This window comes from Taudactylus pleione, unplaced genomic scaffold (genome assembly GCF_031769625.1).
Source record: "Taudactylus pleione unplaced genomic scaffold, aTauple2 ptg000122l, whole genome shotgun sequence".
NCBI classification, from domain to species: domain Eukaryota; kingdom Metazoa; phylum Chordata; class Amphibia; order Anura; family Myobatrachidae; genus Taudactylus; species Taudactylus pleione.
Genome location: NW_028284524.1, coordinates 12,989,922 through 13,014,317, shown reverse-complemented (window position 1 = coordinate 13,014,317; position 24,396 = coordinate 12,989,922). Strand labels below are relative to the sequence as shown.

The following is a 24,396-nucleotide window of genomic DNA, read 5'->3' as shown; positions in this document are numbered from 1 at the left end:
TGTCAGGGGTTCTCATACAAACTGGTCGGCGCCAGTCTTTATTGTGCCAAATGAATATAAACATAAACAAAATATAAACATAAGTCCTAGCCCGGCTGGGCAAAAGCTACACAGCAGATTCCCTCTCTATAATAATGGTAGGGCCTATTGCCCTCACCATCAACAAAACATGTGCACAGTACTTTACAAGGATTATCACCAAGTGTCTCTGAACAGGCTAGTCTGCCTGCTCTACCAAGTGTGAGACACTGCACCAAGAGAATACACAGCTCTTATGAGCCATTTCCAGGTGAAACCATTAATTGGCCTGTTCCCAGGCCAAAAGGCCCAAAACCTGGAGTGGCCTGTGGATGGAGCCCTCCCTCTCCTCACTGCCACACCCCCAAGACCCAAACTGGCTTTTCTCTAAAGCCGACATTTCTAGACTGTTTTTCCCAAACAGACTTCTGGGAGTTTCAGAACACATATGACAGGAACCTACAATATATATTATATTAATATATATTCTCTATCTATTTTTATATATCCTTCAATAGCCTGTGCAAAGACTTCTGTTGAAAGCATTGACGGCAGGAGCATACAGAAGCAAATAAGCATTTTTATGCAAACACCCCTCCAGCGGTGCTCTCATAAAAATCTGCAACAAATAAATAAAATTGGAGAAAAAAATAAAAAAAAATGTACTTGCTGTGGTCAGCAACTTTAAAGACTGGATCCAAATTAGAAAACTGTACACTGATTGGTGAAGAGTTTACAGGATGCAAACACGTTTTAGTAGTGCATACTCCTACATCAGCACCCTCTAGTACAGCGTTTTTCAACTAGTGTGCCGCGAGCGGCTGTCAAATGTGCCGCGCGGTCAGCAAAGTCAGAGTTGACTTTACTTGTACTGCTGGCCCGGGCAGTGTTGGGCTCTTCTGGGAGGCTCAGGCGCGCCTGGCCGTGACCTATGGAGACGCGGCGTGACATAGGTCACGCATGCCGTGTTGCACGCCTGCCCGCACACTGCTCCCAGCTCTGCACTGTGTGCTCAGTCACTGAGTGTGACTGAGCAACCCCAGCTGATGAGGGACAGGACAGGGACGACAGTGAGCCTTCTCAGCTGGTTATATTTTCTTTTCTGTGGGGGGCCAATGTATTTTTTTTTCTTGTGGTTGGGGGCCAATGTGTGTGTTTTCTTTCTGTGGGGCCTAATGTGTTTGTTTTCTTTCTGTGGGGCCTAATGTGTTTGTTTTCTTTCTGTGGGGCCTAATGTGTTTGTTTTTGTACTGTGTGGGCCAATGTACTTTATTTTTTTCTGTGGGAGGGGCAATGTCTGTTTTTTCTAATGTGCGTGGATAATTTGTGAGTATTTTTTCACATGGGGGCCAATGTGTGTGGTTTTTTTTTCCAGTGTGCCCTAGCAATTTTAAAATCTCTTTTGGTGTGCCGCGAGTTGAACAAGGTTGAAAATCACTGCTCTAGTAGTTAGTAATGTCACCCAAAGAAGATTGAAAACATTTTTTTGTAGGAATGTATGATGAGCCTACTAATTTATGCTGGTTATTTCCAACCAAAATTGATTTGTTCTATAAGTTTTGGGTGCTGTTGGGGTCATTGGTGCATATACTCCTACATTTCCACTTAGGGGTCCATAGGAATCCACAGGGATACCATGGGGGATATTATGGCTGGAAGACCAGGCACCAAACAGTTAAAGCTTTGTCTCCCAGAATGCCCCAGGTCCTCCTCCAAATATGCCCTAGCCATAGGACTTCAGTTTCTTCGTTTGGTGTTGCAGGATTCAGACGCACCTTTTGTACAGGGGACTGTTTAGGCTGTCCTAAGCTTTCATTTTACTATTTATTTTACTTTGTTTTAAGACCCACGGTCTGCGACTCCATCTACCTCCGCCGGGCCGCAACACCGGTAATTGTGCTGGTGATTTTGCCGGGTTGTGGCTGAGCTTAGCTAGCAGCAATGCTGCGATCTGGACTGCACCGGATGCTCAGAGATTTCAAGGAGATTCCTCACTTGCAGGGAATCACGCGTGGCAGTCCTTGCTTCTGGTGTAGAGACGCACCAGAAGCCACTGCTGTAAGTACAAGGGATTGTCCGCATCCTTACTACACCAGCCGGGGCCTTATCGTCTGACGCCGGGGATACGCAGCAGACTACCACGAGGCCAGCATACCCAGTTGGTAAATGCAGCGTAGGGGAGGTAGGCGCTCTCCCGGCAGCTCCGACCCAGACGCAGTCCTGATAAATAGGTTTTGCGCGTCTGGGTTGCTCCGCCTACCCTCCATGTGTATGAGACGTTCACGGTCCACGGAGTGCACCTGGTAGCTGTTGGTCTCAGGAGGGTCTGGGTCCGTCTCCCTGTATACCTCTTCTTTGGTTAAGGTATACGGTGCTCTATATCCTACTATTACTTTCCATTGCTGTAGTTTATTTTGAGCCCATTGTAATTATATTACATATGCATTGTATTTGACTGTTTGCTAGCTGCTGCCTGACTATGATTTCTGTCAATTACAATTAGAACTGTCACTATTACTTCTTTCTGAGTGATTCACATTCATTTAGAATTTGTAAAGGCTGTTACATTACTTTGCGATTGGTGCCTTTACTTTAAACATGTCTAAAGGTAAAGGGGAAGCAGGAGGGGTAGCCACCTGTGTTGGTTTTATGTAATCATGTGCGGCACAGGACATAAGGAGGGTTTGTGTGCCGTCTGTTTTAAAAGAGCCAACTCACCAGTCCTGTTTACCTGTTGTTGGACAAGAGCCATCTTGGGTTTCTTCTTTGTCCCAGGCTATGATGCAGGTGGTAGATCGTTTGGCTACTCCACGATGGGGTGTCCACATATGTTTTCACCTCATAGGCATTCCTCTATTAAGAATGTTCATAGCCATTTTAGTCAGAGTATGGCACCAGCTAATGTTGATAACAGACCGGTAGTGACTAAAGCACCTAAATGTAAGTTGTCTTTATCTCAGTCTGTTCAACATATGGATTCAGATGCATCATCAGAGGAGGAGTCTGATGATGCACAGGATTCCTCTCCAGGATCTACTTCTGGAAAAGAGGATAATCCATCTACTGTGGATGTTATTTCTTTGGTGAGGGCGGTTAGATCAGTCCTAGATATTCAGGATGATGAACCCACTCATAGTAAGAAGTCTCTTATGTTTAATCACCATGAAAAGTGGTCAAAACGGTATTTCCTGAGTCTGAACAGCTCACTGAGCTTATTGAGGAGGCATAGGAAAACCCTGATAAGCGATTTTATGTTGATAAGAGAATAAAATCTTTGTACCCCTTCCCACCTTCGGTATGCACTAAGTGGGAGATACCTTCTACTGTGGATGCTCATGTAATGCATCTAATCAAAAAAGCTACATTGCCTATTCCATCAGCTTATTTTCTGAAGGATTCTGCAGATAAAAAGATTGAATCTGGTCTTAAAGCGATTTTTTTTCCTCATGTGGAACGGTTACCCGTCCGACTGGAGCCTGGGTAGCTAAAGCAGTTCAAGGATGGATTGGGGCATTGGAAAATTCACTACAAATGCTACCAGACAGAGAACAGATGATGAATATCTCACATATACAGGAAGCAGCTTCCTATCTGGGAGGAGCTGCAGTGGATGCTGGAATCTTGGCTTCTACGGCATCAGCAGCATCCATAGTGGCACGTAGAGCCCTTTGGTTAAGGTCTTGGAAAGTTGATACAGCATCAAAGAGGGCGCTGGAATTCTCACCTTTTCATGGAAAGGTACTCTTTGAAGCAGAGCTGGATAGCATAATCTCTACTCTGGCGGCGTCAAAGTCAGCAGGTCTGCCATCTACGTCATATAGTAGAACTAAGCAAGTCTCTTTTCAGTCTTTTCGTCCTTAGTGGAAAGCCAAAAGACAGACTTCTTCCAAGCCTAATAGTTTTTGCAAGTCAAAACGACAAACTAAGGGGTCTGGCCAGATAAGATGTTCAGCTTCTAGCCAGACAATAAGCCCTCGGCCTGATGGAGCGGGCCTCCTTCTGGGGGAATGCCTGGGTGGTGGTCAGACTTCTTCAGTTTGCGGATTGTTGGCATCAAACAACTACAAATGCCTGGGTCCGAGAAGTGGTCTTTCAGGAGTATGCCCTCACTTTTAGGAGACACCCACTCCAGATGTTTTTTTGCCACAAAGCCTCCATCAGATGTGAGCAGGGCCTTGGCTTTTCAGGAAGCAATTCACTCCCTGCTGCAGGCAGGGGTGATAATGCCAGTCCCTATTTCTCAAAAGGGAAGGGGTTATTATTCAAATCTATTTATGGTCCAGAAACCAAATGGGGCATATCGCCCTATATTGAATCTAAAAACCCTCAACAGGTTTATTCATGTTGCCAAATTCCGCATGGAAACTCTCTGGTCAATTATTTTGGCTATGGATCCGGGAGATTACAAGGTTTCCCTGGATATTCAGGATGCATATCTGCATGTTCCAATTATCCCATCCCACCAGCAATTTTTAAAGGTATGCTGTCCTTCAACAACATTCCAATTTCAGGCTCTACCCTTTGGCCTTTCTACGGCTCCCGGGTATTTACCAAAATAATGGCGGTCATGATGGCCTCTCTCAAGTGTCAAGGAGTGTGAATACTGCCATATCTGGATGACCTTCTGATATTGGCACAGACTCCGGGGGTGTTGCAACAACATCTTCAGCCTACCATAGCCTGACTACAAAGGCACGGCTGGATCATCAATTGGAAGAAATCATCACTTTCCAACACAGATGATTCATCTGGGAGCATTGCTAAATTCTCAGGCACAAAGGGTGTTTCTGCCAGAGGACAAGATTGTGGCATTATCAATGCAGATACAAAAGCTGATACGCAGGCAAAGAGTATCTATTCCATCAGCAATGCAGATGCTGGAATCAATGGTATCGACCTAAGACATGGTAAGCTATGCTCAGTTCCATTCCAGGCCTCTGCAAAGGTTGATTCTCTCCAGGTGGAACGGACAGTATCATTCAATACGGCCCCAGATGATCTTTCTCACCTCAAAGGTTCATCACTCCCTCTTGTGGTGGCTAAAAAAGGAGCATCTAAACAAAGGGCGCCCATTCTGAATTATAAATTGGGTGCTCCTCAATACGGATATCAGTCTTCGTGGATGGGGGGCAGTGACAGGTTGTCACACCTTTCACGGGAGATGGACAGATCAAGAAAGTCGTCTGCCAATAAACATTCTGGAACTGTGAGCAGTATACAGAGCACTTGTCAGGTCACAGGACCTGCTTCAGGGCAGGAATGTCCAGATCCAGTCCGACAACAGTTACCTCAATCATCAAGGAGGCACAAGAAGTCATGCGACCATGAAAGAAGTGACAAAGGTTCTAATTTGGGCAGAACATCATCTTCCAGCCATCTCTGCAATATTAATTCCGAGATTACTCAATTGGGAAACAGACTTCATAAGTCAACAAGAACATACACGCCGGAGAGTGGTCTCTCCATCCGGGAGTGTTTCAGCTCCTGGTATACAAATGGGGTCTACCAGAGAGAGATCTCATGGCATCATGCCACAACCATAAAAAGTCCCCAGGTATGGGTCCTGGTCCAGAAACCCACTTTTTATTTTCATTCTTTATATGCAGCAGTAGCTGCTCCTAACTATCTCTTTCACACTGCACTTTTCCTGCCCTGGGGAGGCTTAGCTGGGCTAGTTTGGGGGTGTCCTGCTCTCTGGATTTCAATCATAGTATGTTAGGAACCTACCCTACAGAGGTTACCTGGATATGGTGGGTAGGCCCATAACCTTGGCCAAGATTATGCTAAAAACCTCTATTGGTTGCAAAATTTTATTGCATTTATATATTATTAATAATTTGGAGTTGTGCACCTGAGATTTGTCTGTTTTTGTGCCAGAAACCCATCAGCAGCCTTCGTGGATGCACTGGCAGTAAGATGGCCAGGTTGGCATATCTCTTTTCTCCTATTTCCCTGCTTCCAAGAGTTCTCAGGAATTCAAGCAGGAAGGTGGAACAGTAATACTGGTGGCTCCAGCATGGCCCAGACGTTGACCGACTACAGAATCGGTCAGTAGACAGTCCATATCCTCTTACTCTGTCACAGGATCTGCTAATGCAGGGTCCCTGCAGACATCCGGACTTGCCCCATCTAGCTTTAATGGCATGGCTCTTGACACTTCCATCCTAAAAACAAAGGGATTTTCCAGTACGGTTATTCAGACAATGCTTAGGGTAAGGAAGCCTGCTTCTGCCCGCATCTATTACAGAGTTTGGCATTCCGTTGGTCATGGTGTTTCCATAAGGAATATGATCCTAAGCTATTCAGAGTTTCCAGGATTCTGGCTTTTCTGCAGGCATGATTAGACATTGGTCTCTGCCTGGCTACTTTAAGAGTGCACTATCAGTCTGGTTCCAGAAGAAGGCTGCTTCATTACCAGATGTAAAAAAATTTTCCAAGGAGTTCTGTAGGTTCAGCCTCCTTTTGTTCCACCGGTAGCACCATGGGATTTGTCTTTGGTTCTTAAAGGGTTACAAGCTCCCCCATTTGAACTTCTCAACTCTGTAGATTTGAAGTGATTGACAGCAAAGACAATTTTTCTTCTTTGTAGCTCATTTGCTTGCAGAGTCTCTGATTTGGCAGCACTCTCTTGTCACTCCCCATTTTTGATTTTTCACCAGGATGAAGCTGTTCTTGGTACAAGGAAGGGTTACTTTCCTAAGGTAGTGTCCCATTTTCATGTGAATGAATAAATTGTTGTTCCAGCTTTTCAGGCTCCAGGCCTTTTTGTAGGTGAACCCTCACTGTATGTAGTTCACGCTCTCAATATTTATGTGGAGTGTACAAATTCTGTTAGAATATCAGATAATCTTTTTGTATCATATGGTTTTCACAAACTAAGATGGCCAGCTAGCGAGATGGCTATGCATGACTATCTCCCAGGTGTATACACAGGCTGATCTTCCTGTCCCAAGTACGGTGACAGCGCATTTTACTCGGTCTGTAGGGCCATCATGGGCATGCAGTCGTGGTACCTCTGCTGAACAACTATACAAGGCTGCCATGTGGTCTATTGTCTACACTTTTGTTAGGTTCTATGCCTTTGATACTTTTGCATCTCAGGATGCTTCCTTTGGGCAACGAGTTCTCTTTTCTGTCAGGAGCGTCCCCCACCCTAGGGGAACTGCTTTAGGACGTCCACATGGTATCCCTGTGGATCCCTATGGACCGCAAAGAAGAGATGTAGAGTTATTATAGACTTGCCTAGATAACTCCTTTTCTTCGAGGTCCACAGGGCACCCACCCTGACGCACCTGGCTTCATTGGGTGTTTTTCTTTCGGTCACAGATTCCCTCATCTTTTGTAAGAGTGTTCTTCCTTCTCTTTCCTACTCCTGCATTTAGGCTTGCTAACTAAACTGAAGTCCTATGGCTAGAGGCGGGGTATATATCTCCATGCAGTTTGCTAAATAAAGACAATATTTACTGCATTCTGACATTGCAGTGCATATTACCAATATATATTATATAATATAAATTCACCTGTGACAGCGATAAATGCATCTCCAGCTCAGCCACCCGACGCCCCAAACATCCCCTGACCCCAAACCCAAAGGGTATAAAGCTGAAGGGGTGATGTTTTATCCTCAAACTCCGTAGCCACCTCTGGGGAATAAACCTGTCCGGCTCAGGGAAGTTAGCCTCATCTCGGCAGATCACATAGTGACATAAGACGAATAGTGTCTAAAATGAAGATGTAGATTTAGAAACAGCCTTAGTTTTGTTTTTAAAGGATGGTACAATACCTCTTGTCAGCTATGAAGGGCATTTACTCACCAGCTAACATACATTTCTCTGAAAAGGTCAACATTACTGTCATCTTTCCCACACCCAACATTGTGTGCAGAGTAAACATAAAGACTTACATTTTTGGGGAAAGTATAGTCCCTCAGAACCACTTCCCTGTCCGCTACTGTTCTGCCATTTATTGGAACCACTGGGTACAAACTGGATTAAAACAAAATGTAGGAATAGAGTGATGTTAGGTCAGATGCCCGAATACTATTAATCAATACTTACATTTTATGTTCTGCATTGAAGTGAACTTGTCATCTACACACCCATTTTGGAGGCTATTCATTAGAATGTAGCCTATCAATTCACTCTGAACCAGTACCTCATGTTTATAAGACAAACCTCAATTATTAGTCAAGCATTACTACAGTGATATCATGGTTTCCTTACAAATTGATTAGATCCATAGTGGTTTAGCCCACAAAATGGCAGCCACCACTTTCCTATACACTACTAGCCAATACCTGCATCGCACCTTAATTATGGTCTAAATAGGGCATCTTGAGAACCTCAGTCTTATGATGCTTCATTTTATTTTGTATTTTTATCATACATAAAGAGTCAGTACAAATTCAGATGATCTGGACCAGTTTATAAAATGGTTAATAAAAAATTTTTCCTCCATCATCCTTTCTGGCGGGATACTGCTACCAGGGGGATGAGCTGAAGGTACAAGAGCTGGGCACTTAAAATGTTAAACTTCATCTTCGAGGCTTCACCTTCAGCTGCTCTGTTAGTGCCTTTATTTATATTATTAATTTAGGATTTAGCCAAACATTGCCCCTGCATAATTGGGCTTCTGTCAGACTCCCCTGCAGTAGATGGGAGAAGGGTCATTGTGGCGGCTTTCTCCTGTGACATTAGTAATTTCTGAAGAAGGGACTACAATGCATGGGACCCCTTTCCAAAAGCACTGGAAAGATGTACATTTGGAAAGACTGATATGCCAGGTGTCTCAAATTTTCAGATGCGACAGCAGGTGGCTCAGGTCAACTTTACGGAAAATTAGGATTCTAAGTTTTCTTCACAGAAGAGGAAAACATTAAGGGTAACTCAGACGGAGATATGCAACCTTCTTTCAAGAAAGGGAAGCCTTTGGAGGTCAGGGCATAGATGGGCTGGTGATCACAGTTCATTCGGCTTAGAACATGGTTAAGGAGAGGAACCTCCTACTTCAACTGAGAATATCTTGATATAGAGAAAGATTACTCACATTCCTCAGCCCTATTATAACCATAGGGAGCAATGGTCAAGAACGTATAAGAAGTTGTATTACTGAGTCAGTTTCTTGAGGTTTATCCTTTACCGATAGTGGAGAATATCTGCCAAAAGTTGATATCCCAGTGGTGAGACGCTAAAGCTGGTCATACACCAGACCAACTTTCCTCCAACCATCCAACTAGTTGATTGGTTGGAATGAAAATCCAGTAATGCATGGGAGCAAATGACAATCAGCCATTTGCTTCCAAAAAAAACGGACGAAAGCTGGTGTTCAGACAAGTTTTTTTTAAATCAAACAGATTTAACCAACCTGACCTACCTTTTTTGTGTTTTCTGCTGTTTGGGAGCAAATTGCTGATTGTTATTTGCTCCCAGATATTACCAGATTTTCATTCCAACAAACCAACTAGTTGGACGGTTGGAGAAAAGTTGGTCTGGTGTATGGCCAGCTTCAGTCTACCACTCTTCCTTGCTAGGAGCTACTGAAAACATTTTGTAGTCCAATAATGCAGCTGTAGGGGCATCATTTAGGCCTAACCTAGCATCAGCATGGTTCTGAAAAACATGAGAAAAGAGAATAATTCTTGCAGAAGTAGTTCTGATCAAACTACCCTGAATCTGAGCTTTTGACCTTGGCGAAACTGGTCAAATTACCTTGGAGATGCAGGATTAATTAAATCCAAGATCAGTCGAAGAGCTGGAACAGCTGCTGTGGAGACAGTTTTTTTTTGAGACACTGCCTTCTTGATGCAAAACAGTCTAATTTGGGACTAACCATAACTGAATATTTTCTTAAGACATTGGCAGAGAGAGTCCATTTGTTCCGAGTAATGGTTTTAAATCTAAGGGTGCATACACACCAGGAAAGTATTGGCACAATTTAGCTTATTGGAACGATGAATCATGTAAATCGCATGGTGTGCACGCACAATTGCGCGGTCCCGCTGGTTGTATGCGTCGTCCGTCTTATGACTGTCTGTGCTGCACAGACAATCATAAGATAACGCATATGATAAGGTGCCAATCGCACAGTGTGTACGGGCAACCGGACGACCATATGATTTGTTTTCCAATTTGGCCAATCTTGACGTCTTCATATAGCCACTCCCATTTCCTCCCACAATTCTCTGCCTCCCCAGCATGGTGTCCGCTCCCTGGAGGCCTGAAGACGCGATTTCAGTTATTGTGCAGCCGCTGCAGCTCTTGCTTATACAACTGGTGTGTGTGATTGATGCATGTATGTGTGTGCATGCGTGGGTCTGTATGTGTGCATGTATGTTTGTGGTTGTCTGCATGAGTGTGTGTGTGTGAGTGATACATGCATCTGCCTGCTTGTGTGTGTGCCTGCATATGTGTGTGTGTGTGTGTGTGTGTGTGTGAGTGATACATGCATGTGTGTGTGCCTGGGTGTGTGTAGTTTTTCTTTTTTTTCCCCCCCTTTTTTCAAGGTCCAAATACCTTTTGGAGAAAGATACTTATTTTGTTAAAGAATTTATACAAGGGTATAGTGACAATGAATGCCTTTGGAAAATACGGTCCAAAGATTACTGTAATAAAGAGAAGCGAGCCAGTGCTATTCAGAGATTGATATCCATTTCTCAGCCATACCATAGTGAAGCAGATCCCAAATGGGTTAAACAGAAAATTCTAAATTTTAAAACCGTTTTCTTAAAAGAACACAAAAGTTTATCTTCAAAAAGATCTGGGGCTGGCACTGATGACATCTATATACCTACATTATGGTACTTTAATTTGATTAAATTTACCCTGGATCAAGGGGAACAAAGAACATCACTCAACTCAATTGACCTGATAGAAAGGGACGAGGAAGAGGATTTAGAAAATAGCGGCATGGAGATGGTAAGTAAAAAAAAAACTGTGCAACGGGAAAATAACAATTTTATTTGCTAAAAAAAGTTGTACATTTATATTTCATTAATAAACTCCTCTTGCCAGGGCACAGCCCCCACACCATTGAAGTATGTCATGTAGTCCTCCCGTGTCTGCTTTGCACGAACACTGAGTGTTTGCAGACTTGAAAGACCCAGTCCACCTGTCCTCCACTTCTGGTTGATCCATTTGATCAGGCGTAAATGTTCTATTGGGCCTTTCCTGTTGGCTTTTAGCGCATAGTAGGTTATGCAACACACAGCATGCCATGACAACCCAGTCGATCTTGTTGACCCTCAAATGAATTGGACATGGAAAATGCGGAATTTATTGCTTAGAATTCCAAATGCACTCTCAACAATGCGGCGAGCTCTTGATAGTCTATAATTATAAATTTGCCTCTCTCTGGAAAGTGTCCTTTGGGGGTATGGTTTCATAACATTCTCGTGAAGACTGAATGCCTCATCAGCCACAAACACAAATGGTAATCCATGCTTATTTTGTTCACACGAGGGTATGTTTAAAGTGTTTGACATCAGTTTTTCATAAAATGATGTCTGCTGAAAGGAGCCACCGTCAGAACATCGGCCATCCAATGTCGACATAAATAAACTGATAATTAGCATTGACAACAGCCATCAGTACAATGCTTAAGAAGCCTTTATAGTTCTAAAATTAAGAACCGCTGTTGGGAGGTGGTATTATTCTGATGTGCTTGCCATCAATGGCTCCTCCACAATTGGGGAAAATCCAGCGTGCATCAAATTCTTCCCCAATAGCTTTCCACTCCTCCATAGTTGTGGGTAACTGTAATTGAAAAATATAGATAATGTTTTTTTATTAATTACAAGTCAATTTCATGCCATATATATGTAAACAAATAATCATGGATTATTTTATTTACCTTTCCAGCCATCTGCTTTGTCGACAGCACCTGAGGATGCCTTGGAGTTGTCACAAGAAAGTGGGGTATCAAGCGTCAAAGTAGAAAGTGACACAGCCTATACCACCACGGCGACGAAAGAAGGTTGCTCAGGCTGAATATTCACAGCAAAACGACAACGTGCAGCTAACACGTGAAGTGCTGACAGCAGCACAAAATGTTCTTCAAAAGCCTCCTGATGAGTGGGATGCTTTTGAAACATCAATGGCCTTTAAAATACGTCGCATGACAGATGATCAGCGTTCCCACGCAGTGCGCATTATTTTTGATGTTTTTAGGATCGGGTTAGCCGGTCAATTAATGTAAAATTCAAACCTACAAGCAAGGCCTGAGCATACATTTATGCCACTGTTGCCTCAGCCACAATCACATCCCCCCAAACACATCTTCCAGCCATACCACAATTATGGTGGAGAGAGCAGCAATACACATAGGGCCTCTACTCCATTACATTCCGCTGTTTATAGTGGTATGCTATATGGGTCACAGTATGACAATCATGGTCAGTCCAATTTGCAGCATATGTGATTTTTTTTCATCTTTATAGCCCCGTGCTGTTTTTCCCAGATAAACTGTTCTGTTTATACAATGTAGGGGCAAATGCTGGTTCAGTTAATTTTTGCCTTCCCAATTGTTGTGCTGAGGCAGTCAAGTTATTTATATTGCTTTAATTTGTAAGGACTTTGCGTATTGTTAACGCATGTATTTGGAAATATATGTATGTTTATACTATGTGGGACATAATGTCCTTTATTTGAATTTGACGAAAAAACAAAATGTGGAGCACTGGAAATCAAAAGTTAATATATGCTGCATTGTTACACTGATTGCATAGTTTGAAATGTATGAAAAACAAAATAAAATGGTTCTTATTTTTACTTACCTTGAGGTATTGCTGTTTCAACACATATATGATGGCTTTACACGTCTCTGGGATGATAATCCCTAAAGCTTGCGGAGATATTAGAGATCCAAACTTTAGATCCGCCAGGGACCTGCCTGTAGCCAGGAAATGTAGGGTTACCACCAGTCTCTCCTCAGCAGTGATGGCCTTCCTTGCAGAACTTGGTGTCTTGCTTCTCAATATATGGAGTCACCATAGCAAGCAGCTCGTCAAAGGTGTCATTATCCATCCTCATAAAATTCCTGAAGTCATCGGGATTGTTCTCCCGAATCTCAGAGAGCAAAGGCATATGAGACATGGAGTCTCTCTGCAGCAGCCACTCTTTGGTCCAGCAGGCCATCTCCACTCTCCTTGCGAGCCTTCTGGATATCAGGGAGTGATGCCACAATAACAGCATAGGCAGCCACAGCTTGATAGCGATAACTATCCATACTTTCTGAACCAAATAACCACTTTGTAGAACAAATTAGAGCAGTAAGCTATGAAGAGCTTTCAGCAGGATAAACTAACCTCAGGAAATACAGAGCAATGCTGCACAGCTAAAATGGTGTTTTTCCTATTTCCTTTTTTACAGCACAGCCCACTGTACACTGTACAGCCCATTAGTCTAATTTCCAGGGGATCCTATGGACGGTTGTTCTAGTGTGTATGGTAGGAACGATAAATCACACTCGATTTGACGATTCAACAAATCGTCAGATCTCTTATGCAAAATTGGACAATGTGTACGCTCAATTTAGGAAGTTCTGCCTTCAAGGGAAATTGGATATGAAATTGGTACGATTACAAGTCGTTCAGGTGTGTACCCTGCCTAAAAGGTCCGAGGTTCCATTATTTTTGCACTTCCTTTGTTAGCAGAGCTTGTTGAAAGGGTAACAGGAGTCCAAGCAACTAGCTATATTCTATCCATTATGAATTAAGTAGCAGCAGACCAGCCTGGATACCTAAACCTACAGCAAAGTGCCTTACAGAGTTTTTCACTGACCCAGCCCCGACTGTGGTGGGAGACCACCTCTTGTTATTCCAGGACAGACAGAGAGCCTCCTCTTCAGACCGGTGATCATCAGGAGTCATGAAGAGGTTAATCTCAATCTCCTAGGGCCTCCACCCAAAAGATTTAAGGCCTTGGAAGGAATGATAAGTGACTGGCTCTAAAGCTGGGTACACACGTAAAGATTTTCTATCCAACTAGTTGATTGGAATGAAAATCTGGTAAGGTATGGGAGTAACTGATGATCAGCAATTTGCTCCTCAATGCCAGAAAACAGATGAAAATGGTCATCAGACAAGTTTGTTAAATGTTTGTTCTAAACAATTTGTTCAAACAACAGTTTTTGGCCATTTTCTGGCATTTGGGAGCAAATTGCTGATTGTCATTTGCTTTTCATACCTTACCAGATTTTCATTCCAACCAATCAACTAGTTACATGGTTGGACAGAAAATATTTAGGCCTGCCATATCTTAGGGTTTCTACTCCAGAAGCCAGCCAAGATGTTTCAGCTCATCTTGAACCTGAATCCATTTAACAAAAACCATGTTCTGGCCAGGTTCAAAATGGAGTCTTTGTTATTGGTGATCAGTGGCATCGAGTCAAACAAAAACAAGGGTATATTTAGTAGTGTGTGGGTTTTTAAAAGTGGAGATATTGCCCAGCAACCAATCAGATTCTAGATAAATGTTAAGCAGAATGTGATTGGTATCTATGGCCAACATCTCCACTTCCAAAAACCCGCACTTTAGTAAATACACCCCTTAGCTTCCAAAGATTTCCAGGTTTATATACATACTGTATTCTAATCTGGAAATGGTACCATTGCTTACTCAGGTTCGCAGTCCTGGATTTACAGTTTGGGGCTAGCTCACATCACAGGATAATCACCTTTACGTCTGATCTATACAAACGTCTTCTCAAAAAGTTCTGCAATATATTGCAATTGAATCTTCTCTGGACTGCAAGGGTTCTTGAAGGTTGGACACTAATGTGGAGTACACATGTGGCAGATTATCTGCCGACCCATCGTTGTGTCGACAGAGCAGCCGATTAGGTAAGCTATACACACTTATCACTGATCGATGTGTCTGCTCTGACATCACAAGTTGGCAGGCATTTGAATGTCCATCCAGTTGAGATTTCAGTCGCTGGCAATCTCTGCAGCAAGTGTACGGGCAGTTCATGGGTCACAGTGACAAGCTGTGGCGGTCAATGGCTGGAGAGGCACACATGTATAAAAACTGTTTTTATATCAAAACTCTGGAGCATGACAGGGAGTACGATAGTTGGCTAACCTGACATACACACAGAAAGATGCACAGATATATCTGCAGATATATTGGGCATCAGCTGTGCTGCAGGGCCGATGCGATATGTCTGAACAACGTCGTTCAGACATATAGTCTGTACACACTCGCCAATCCACAAATGGTATATCATCCGTTTGATAGAACAAACAATATATCCTCCAGTGTGTACCCAGCTTTAATAGTCACAATTTTAAGCTGGTTCCAGTTGGCAGATGCTGTTCCTGGGTTTAATCTTCCACACCTAGCTGCAAGAACTAAACCCTACAGAGGTTGCAAAACAGAGTACTGGGTCTCCACTATTCTTCTCTGCATGAGGCTAATGGGGAACACTGTTTTCTCCTTAGAATCAATAAACAAGTAGTTAGCGAAGGGGTTCATGACCCTTCAAAGCCTTTGGTCCAGGGAAGAGGCATAGCTCCCCATTCAGGTGCTGGAACTCAGGGTCATTCTAAACACTCAAGTTATTACATTTTATTATGAGAGGTCATCCAAATCCAATCAGTAAAAGGCACAGAACAGGCTCCCTGGGTCAAAGTTCTGCCTGGCACACTTCACCGTGAGGATAATCCAGGTCCCAAACCATTCTATTAGGCATCCCAGACCAATTGCCACCCCTTGAAGTTTTTATCCAAATCCATCCAGCGGTAGGCCCAGAACAGGCTCCCCAAGTCAAATACTGTCCAGTGTACAGCAACAGGAGGTCAGACTGGGACCTCAACCACCTAGTATGTCTTCTGGTGATCCAATGTTACCACATTGTGACGTTTTTCGTCCAAATTAGCCTGCTCGTATAATGTTGGGGGTCAGACGGGAGATGTATCTGATGACCTCCTCTCACAACAGCAAGGTGTCTAAATTCTTCTCTACACTGGCATCCCTTGTCAATGGGATGGCAGTTCCATGGGATTCATGATAGGCCTCTCTCTTTACCCAGCTTCCAATATTCCCTCACATGATACTCATGGTACTCTGACATGCTAAGCATGCCAGTAGGTCGAAGTTGTTGTCTTTGGATAAGACTTATACTTTTCTCTACTTACCCTTACCCTTTGGTGTCATTTGCAACTAAGGGGGAGATTTGTCAAAGCTTGGAGATAGATAAACTACCAACCAAACAGCTACTGTCATTTTTCAAACACAGCCTGTAACATGACAGTTAGCAGCTGATTGGTTAGTACTTTACATCTCTCCAAGCTTTAACAAATCTCCCGTTATGCTGGGTAAACACTGGTAGATATATCTGGCCGATGCCCACATGATAGATTGGTCATTCAATTGAACGGCTAATATATCATGTGTGCATCGGCCAGTGTGTACAGATGATATATCTGAACAACGTTGTTCACAGACATATCGTGTCGGTTGTGCAGCACAACCGATGGCTAATATACGAGGTATGTCTATTAAATAACGAGACTGATTAATTAACTCATCTTTATTTATTGGTATTACAAATTTAATGTTTGTCCCCTTCAATATACTCCCCATTTGCACTAATACTTCGCTGTACTCTTGTTTTCCACTGGTGGAAGGCATGGAGCAAATCAATTTCTGTTAGTTGTTTCAACATATCTGCTGTTTTCTTCTTTACAGCATCAACGGATTCAAAATGTGGCCCTTAAGCACGGATTTAACTTTTGGGAAAAGATAAAAGTCGCAAGGTGCTAAATCGGGCGAATATGGAGGATGTACAAGTGTAGTAATGTGTTGTCGGTCAAAAACTGTTTCATTGCAGAATGTCAACACACAATTCCTTGCAACGTTCTTTTTGCTCTGGTGTGCGAACCCTTGGGACCATCTTTGCACAAACTTTCGTCATGTTAAGATCCTCACGCAAAATTTTCCATGCGGTGCCCCTGTCAATGTTCACAGATTCAGCTATCATTCGAATACTGAGTTGACGGTCTTTTCGAACAATCTGACTGATTTTTTTTTTCTACATTTTTTTCGGTTTTTGAAGTGCAAGGTCGTCCAGGGCGTTCATCATCTTTGACATTCTCACGTCCCTCGCTGAATCTTTTGTGCCACACAAACACGTGCACGAGACAGGCAGTCATTCCCATAGGCCGTAGTAAGTATTTGAAAACATTCTGTTGGTGTTTTGAGCAATTTTACAAAAAATGTCAAATTAAAACGTTGTTCAACTTTTAAACGTAGCATTTTTTTGGCACTCTACAGAAAACACAACCAAATTATATGGCAGCTCACAATCAACTGAACGTCAGAGTGTTGCTGCTTGTCATGCAGGTTCAGACAAGTTCAAGGTTACTACGTCTGCAGTTAGAACCGGTTCTGACTACTTTGTTTACTAGGTGGAATCACAGTCTCATTATTTTATAGACATACCTCGTATATCTGCAGATATCATTTATATATATCTGCAGATATATCGGCTTATTGTGCTGTGTGTATGGGCGGTCACCGACCGTCCATACAATTGCTGCAGAGGCCGCAGGTGGCTGACATCACAACTGGGAAGGCACATGTATGCACTTACAGATCGTCAGATAGGACGGCAGATTGGCTGGACGGCCCAGCAGTCGTCCTAGTGTGTACCCAGCTTTAGAATCTGAAGAGATATTGGCGAGGGGACAAGTATCAGCGCTTTAGGAAAAAGTTTAACATTTTACTTCTGCACCCTCCAGATTGATTCTAAGAAATTGATTTAATGGAAAGTAAAAAGAAAATCCTCTTTTCTATACAACAGTATACTTACGCGAATTCTGTTTTATGTATACATCTAAAATATTTAATGGTTTCTTAAACAGTTAAGTTAAAGCAAATTCATGTTTCATCACTATAATCCAGAGATTCCCAAACAGTTCAGGTTTTAGAGATATTCATGGTTGAGCACAGGTGGTTAAATCAAATTGACTGAGGTACTATTTACGTCACCTGTGGTCAAGCATGGAGATCCTTAAAACCTGGACTGTTAGGGTGCCTTGAGGACCTTGTTTGGGAACCTCTGCTATAATCACTTAAAAAACTGTCTCTCCCATTATGCTTTATTATTTGTCTGTTGGGCCAAAGACTACATACAGACATCTATTAAGCCATCTTCCACTGCTTCAAAATAAAAATAAATAAATGTGAAAGGCAAAACTAGTAATTTAAAATATTATTTCTACCCTTTTTGGATCGGATATTGTAAGTCTATTTGCATAACAAATCTTTCTAGTAGCTCTGTGTGTTTATATCACTTCATTTTTTTTTTTTACTACATTTTCATCATGTGAAATAAGTTTTAGTTCAAAGCACTCGTTTACCGCATGGTTTCCTTTATCACTGCCTTAAGCAGCGGCATCTTAGAAATATCCTCAGCAGTGGGTACTTTATTGCCAGGAATAACTGTCACCACCTCTTCGTACAGGGAGAGCTGAATCTCAGGGTGTTTCGCCAGCAGGTATAGAGCCCATGTTAATGTAGTCGATGTCTAGTAAGGATGAAAAGAAAACCATTTCCATCATTATGCCCAGATCCATAGTTTCTAATTTAAGATAACCCACCATGTTTGTCTGCTCACCCCACTCAGTCCATCTAGATTCATCTGAGTGTTTTACCTGGATTTTATATGTCCTTACTAGGATGTAGCTAGGACACGCTTATATTTTAAAATAATAAATCTAAATAGATTTTTTTAAAAATAGCAAAAACAATAAAACAATCCAAAAACTGATAAACAATTACTAACAAAAATGTTACATAAAAACTTCCAATTGATGTATTAGATAGACATTTTTGTCATATTTCACGAGTACAGAAGATGTCAACATCAGAAAGTTACAGCTGAGTGACAACCTAATAAAAATATTTTGCTACCATCATTTCGGGATGTTTTTATTTTGTATTCATATGAATAAACTACCTGTCCCATAATGCCTTGCTTCAGTGCATGGATTTTGATTTCTGAGCCAAACACTTTATGCAGACATCAAGATTAGGATGTGTCACAAATAACTGCTCCTACTGTGCTATCTGGAGTCATAGAAACTGTGATCTTAGGCTTGGGACAAATGGAGCCATATGCACACCTGGGGCCTTAAAAGATACAGGAGTGGAGTTTTCCTTTAAATAGGGTCTGGGTAAAGAACACAAATTAATGCAAAACATATACCGTGTCCACCCCTGCTTGGAGGAGCTCCGGCATGACCCCATACACATCCTTCAAGTCCAGCTTCCCACTGGTGAGCAGGTGTGTGAGATAGGCACCACCTTGATCATCTCCTCTCTGCAAACGTCCTTCAATGTCCTCCAGTTTCAGATCAATTAACTTTTTCCCTACAAATCCAAGAAACTGTGGTTATTCCACAAATGTAGAAATTATATATTAAAAAGGTAATTACATTTTAGTGGTACGAAGGTACCACTGACAGAATAAACCTTAGTTTTATCTAGTAGACATTTAAAATGGCTTTAATATAGCTTTGACAATTTAATTTTTGCTGCGGTCTACATTTCTTCAAGAAGACTATTTTCGGTGCTTAATAATTTTGCAATGACTTCTGTATAAGAATAATGCTTCTGAGATCTTTGGTGAATAACCCTATAAACATCTGTTCTAATTACTTGCAGAACGATCATAGAGTCTGGATGTTCCGTAGGGGCCAAATGATGACAAGTCTGGGTGTCACTCACCATAGATAAACATTGTATCCCAGGATTTTACAAACTGTCCCCAGAAGGGCAGCCAAGTGGTACACCACTTAGGAAGCTTTTCAATCACAATCTCAGCCTCCATCATTACGATGAGGGCTTTGATGAATTTCTGTGTGTCCTCTGGAATCTGAGGGTCCAGACATCCCAGTCGAGTTTCAAACAGGATAGTGCCGATGCCTAAACACAGGTATAAACCACATTCAATATTAATTTAGAAATGACTGACATGGAAGGGGTTTATCTAGTACTATTTAAAGGTTGCTGTGGCTTCCCGTTTTGGACATCTTGGTTGGTGTAATGGTTAGCATTGCTGCCTCAAAGCACTCAGATCTTAGGTGCGATTCTCACCAAGGTCCTAACTGTATGGAATTTATATGTTCTCCCAGTGCTTGCGTGGGTTCATCCAGGTATGTACATGTGTGTAAGTAGACACACATATATTATAGGTGGACAATATAGATTTTAATATTTTCAAAAAGTTTTGCAAAACCTGCAGAAGGAATATTACTGATGGGTGTGTATTATATTTTTTTTATGGAAAAGAGAAGAAGGGAGCAGAAATTAGCTTAGTACAGGTCAGGTAAATTGGGGCAAGCTAATCAGGAGAAAGAGGACAGCATACTAAATCTATTAATTGCACACACACTACCGATGGATCGCTGCGATGTTGCCACCCTGCAACCTGGCATTCCAGGATCAGTGAAATCCAACACGTTGAATTTCACTGAATTGCCGATCACGATTAAAATATGATCGTGATTGGCACATCTGTAAAATTTAACATGGAGAATTTCACTGATCCGCCGATGGATAGGTGGAACATCGATGGCCGCCAGTCGGCATTTCTGACCACGGATCAGCATTCCGGTCCCGCGATCCATTGGTAAATGTGTGGGGCCATCACTTAGAAGTTTAGATAGTAACAAAACGACTGAATGGAGAATGTCTGTTGCATAGCAGTGAAATATACAAGCACTACAGCATTAACAATATATTTATAAACAAATAATCTTATTATAAAATAAGGAATAATGGTCTAGTTAAAATCACAATAATTCTATGTATATTTTTATATTTATAAGAAATAAAAGTAGTATATGAAATAATTCAGTGCACTTGCATAGTAATAAGTATGCAGTATGTCTGTACACCATAAATAAATATATTGAATAATCCTATCTAAAATGGTATTCACAAAATAGTCTGTTTCTTGCCTAAATGAAGTAATATAAAACAAAAGCCTCTGATAATGCACATACAGCAAACAAGTGGCCAAATACAGCAAACATACAGTATGCTTATCTGAGTGCCTGATTCAGCGTGCGCAGGACCCATTCTGCGAGTGTGAAGAATGGGTCCTGCTAAGACACACACAAGTCCTTGAATGCCTCTACCTGATTAACAGGCAGAGGCATTCAAGGGGCAGTGCAGGGACGGGGTCGGCCGACGGGTGCCTTGTTTTCCAGGAGTGGCCAGCCTAGGGACTGCGTGGACGTGTGCAGTCAGCTGGGCTCGCAAGCCGGCCAGCCTGAGTATGCTGTCCACCGGCGCCATGCACCATCAACCACTGATGGTCGCGACGGTGATCCCAACCTGTGACCTCCATCGCAGTGCTGGAATCGCAAATGCAGTAGGGGGTGTCATACACCTCCTGCTGCATTTGCATTATTGCAAGGATCGACCTTTGCAAAACTGCCTGTGTGCAGCTTTGCAATGGCGATCCTTGCTGAATCAGGCCCTAAGTCTATATCTTTAAAGGGGCACTGCACAATCTCAATATTTAATACAAAATATACAAATACACATACATTCAGACCATGTAAAAAAGGTTTAGAATCTGGTTAGGTCTATCTGCTGTAGAAGTCTACTTTTATGCTAGATGAAACACATAGGGGACATCTGAAATGGAAGACTCTGGGCATGATTCAGAGTTGGGAATAGAGTTATGGTGCATACACACGATCAGATCAGACAACTATAACGATATCGCTGTCTGATCGTCCTGTATGATCGATATTGATCATCCAGCACAGCACCAACCCCCAAACGACTAAACGACCCATGATCAACAATCGCGGGTCCCTATAGTAACCATGTCGATATCGACCAGGTTGGACTGCATGCACAAGCGATGGTCGTTATAGTTAATGATCATTCGTGCCCACGCATCGTCCGTCGTTTGGGGGTTGGAAGGGGTAAAAAAAAATGGACGAATATGTAAACGATATCGTTATCGTTTATATCGTCCTGCTAAATCTGACCATGTGTATGCACCTTAAGAAATAGCAGGTAACTCTGTATACCTGGACAAACCACATTGCAATTCAAGGGGTACAAACACATACTTTTTTTTGCAGGTAGCCCACAAATGCTAGGCAGCTTTATTGTTAAACTGAAATTTAGATTTCAGTTTGGACGTTTTATATCTGTCCCACCTGCAGTGCAGCATGATATTACCAAGATGCACCGTTACTTGCTATATATCTTACCTGTAGCGCACAAATGGGGTGTTTTTGAGCACACAGAAACCCCCCCTTCCCAAATAAACCAATTTTTTTTTCAAAGACGGAGACAACCTGATCTCCGTCTCTGCAGTGTTAGCGGGCCACCCGCGGCTGTGATTGAAGCTGCCGCACATGTGCATCAGTTCCTCAGGCAGAGAGCTCTGATCGGAAGAACTGTGGGCCTGATTCAGACCCGCTCGAACAAGCAGGAACTGAAGACATTTGCAGTAGAAGCCTGGCAGAGCATCACCAGGGATGAAATCCAGCGTCTGGTGATGTCTATGCATTCCAGACTTCAGGCTGTAATTGCCTGCAAAGGATTTGCAACAAAGTATTAAAAAGTGAAAGTTTAGATTTAGGATTGTTTAGTTTGTCCCATTACTTTTGGCCCCTTAAAAAGTGGGAGGCACATATAGAAACCGTTGTAATTCCTACACCGTTCACCTGATTTGGATGTAATTACCCTCAAATTAAATCTGAAAGTCTGCAGTTAAAGCTCATATTGTTTGTTTCATTTCAATGCCATTGTGGTGGTGAATAGAGGCCAAAATATGAAAATTCTGTCAATGTCCCAATATTTATGCACCTGACTGTAAGCCGTGTCTGCTCTGGCATGTAGTGTGAAGTAATTTAACCGGGACATCCTCTGCCACTGATCAAGTCATCTGTAACAGCCCCAGGCAGCCCTGAACAGCCAATCAGCTCCTTCTTGGCGCAACCCGGGTCTAAAAACCTGGGTCACACCATTCAGACATAAGTGATTAATTGCAGGGTCGCAGACCCGGAACTGTCAGCCCAAGTCTGATCCTTTAAGATAGGGGTGAGCAATAAGCAGTTCCCCAACCGTTGTAGAACTACACATCCCAGCATTCCCTGCTATTTTGCCATGCTAAAACGGTTGCAAGGCATGATGGAATTTGTAGTTCAACAGCTGGAGTGCCGCTTATTGCCCACCCCTGCTTTAAGACATAAGCAGGACACGGGTTGTCACTGCGTGCTCCGGCAAATTCCCGGGTTTTTGGCTATGGCCCGTATTCAATTAGGGAGCGAAAAGTCCATGCTGGACTTTTCGCTCCACATCGGAGCTTTTCTGGTGATAAACTATCGGTTGCGTGCCCGCTTTATCCCCGTATTCAATTTAAAATGAGCGAAAACGGGACCTGGCGAATTGGGGTCTATGAAAATAAATGGGAATTTTCAGGAAATAATTGTAGGACCCCCCTAAAGATGTCCAGACATGGGGATCACTATGGATACCCCGTTTTTGCCTGAAGAAAGTCGGATTTTTAAATAGCCGCGACAGGTGTTTTTTTCCCGACACTGAAGAAGTGATGCAGAAGAGCACTTAAGTTTTTTTTTTTCGTTTTTTTAAGTGGTCCCATCAAATTTGGGGTACATAAAAATGGGTACTAGCATATTTTTAAGTCCCAAGTAATTTTTTAAAAATTCAGCAAAAATGCACCTGCCGCTAATAGCCTATTCTAGAAAACACCTGCCCCATACTTGCAGAACACCCCTGAACCTATTGCGCTATTTTTAAACACTGTTTTCCCTTTTTTTTTTCTTAATCCCAAATTTTTTATTCATTTTTTTGGGGTGTCCCTATTTTTTTTTTTTTACTTTTTTTGACAGTTTATTTTTAAATGTCATTCCCAAGGGTGCAGGCTATTTTTTTAAAGCCTGCACCCCTAAACCCCAATTCTGCACTTTTTTTCGCCATGTTAAACATGGTGAAAAGTTATCCCCGTTTTTACCCCCGTTTTTTGAATACGGGGATAAATTATCGCCGATACCGACTTTTCGCTGCCTAATTGAATTACCCCCCTATGTCTGAAAGGAATGTAAGTGATCCCAGTAGTGAAATGATAGGCTGCATTCTCCTGAGTAGACTTTCCTAAAATACGTGATGAATAGGGGATGCCAGCCACAAGCATCATCCAGGATTCAATCGGGAGGGTTAGGTTTAGGGCACCCGGGGGGACTTAGGGTTAGGAACCCCCCGGGAGGGTTAGGGTAGGCACCCCCGGGGGGGACAGGGTTAGGCACCCCCTGGGGCACTTAGGTTTAGGCGGCGGGGAAGGGGGGGGCTAGGTTTAGGCACCCCTAAGGAGGGTTAGGGGGTTTGG

At 42.6% G+C, this 24,396-nt stretch overlaps 2 protein-coding genes across 4 annotated transcripts in view; one reads left to right on the top strand and one right to left on the bottom strand.

Moving 5' to 3' along the window:
- BCS1L (BCS1 ubiquinol-cytochrome c reductase complex chaperone) overlaps nucleotides 1-16,742 on the top strand; it is a 72,133-nt gene extending 55,391 nt beyond the window's left edge. The window contains exon 9 of one of the 3 annotated variants that reach the window (XM_088472369.1): nucleotides 16,704-16,742. The gene's annotated coding sequence lies outside the window, so the exon portion shown is untranslated. Of the gene's footprint in view, nucleotides 1-11,873; nucleotides 12,732-16,703 lie in introns of those variants that run through there. The other 2 variants (XM_088472368.1, XM_088472367.1) reach the window with 2 other exon arrangements.
- Nucleotides 1-24,396, bottom strand: part of LOC148524074 (sterol 26-hydroxylase, mitochondrial-like) — a 64,693-nt gene that overhangs the window by 21,336 nt on the left and 18,961 nt on the right. Inside the window, exons 4-8 of the mRNA XM_088472359.1 lie at nucleotides 19,746-19,943; nucleotides 19,225-19,388; nucleotides 18,377-18,543; nucleotides 7,922-8,003; nucleotides 7,539-7,739 (exon numbers count right to left, since the gene is read on the bottom strand). Of these exons, the coding sequence (XP_088328485.1) occupies nucleotides 7,539-7,739; nucleotides 7,922-8,003; nucleotides 18,377-18,543; nucleotides 19,225-19,388; nucleotides 19,746-19,943 (812 nt within the window). The remainder of the gene's footprint in view (nucleotides 1-7,538; nucleotides 7,740-7,921; nucleotides 8,004-18,376; nucleotides 18,544-19,224; nucleotides 19,389-19,745; nucleotides 19,944-24,396) is intronic.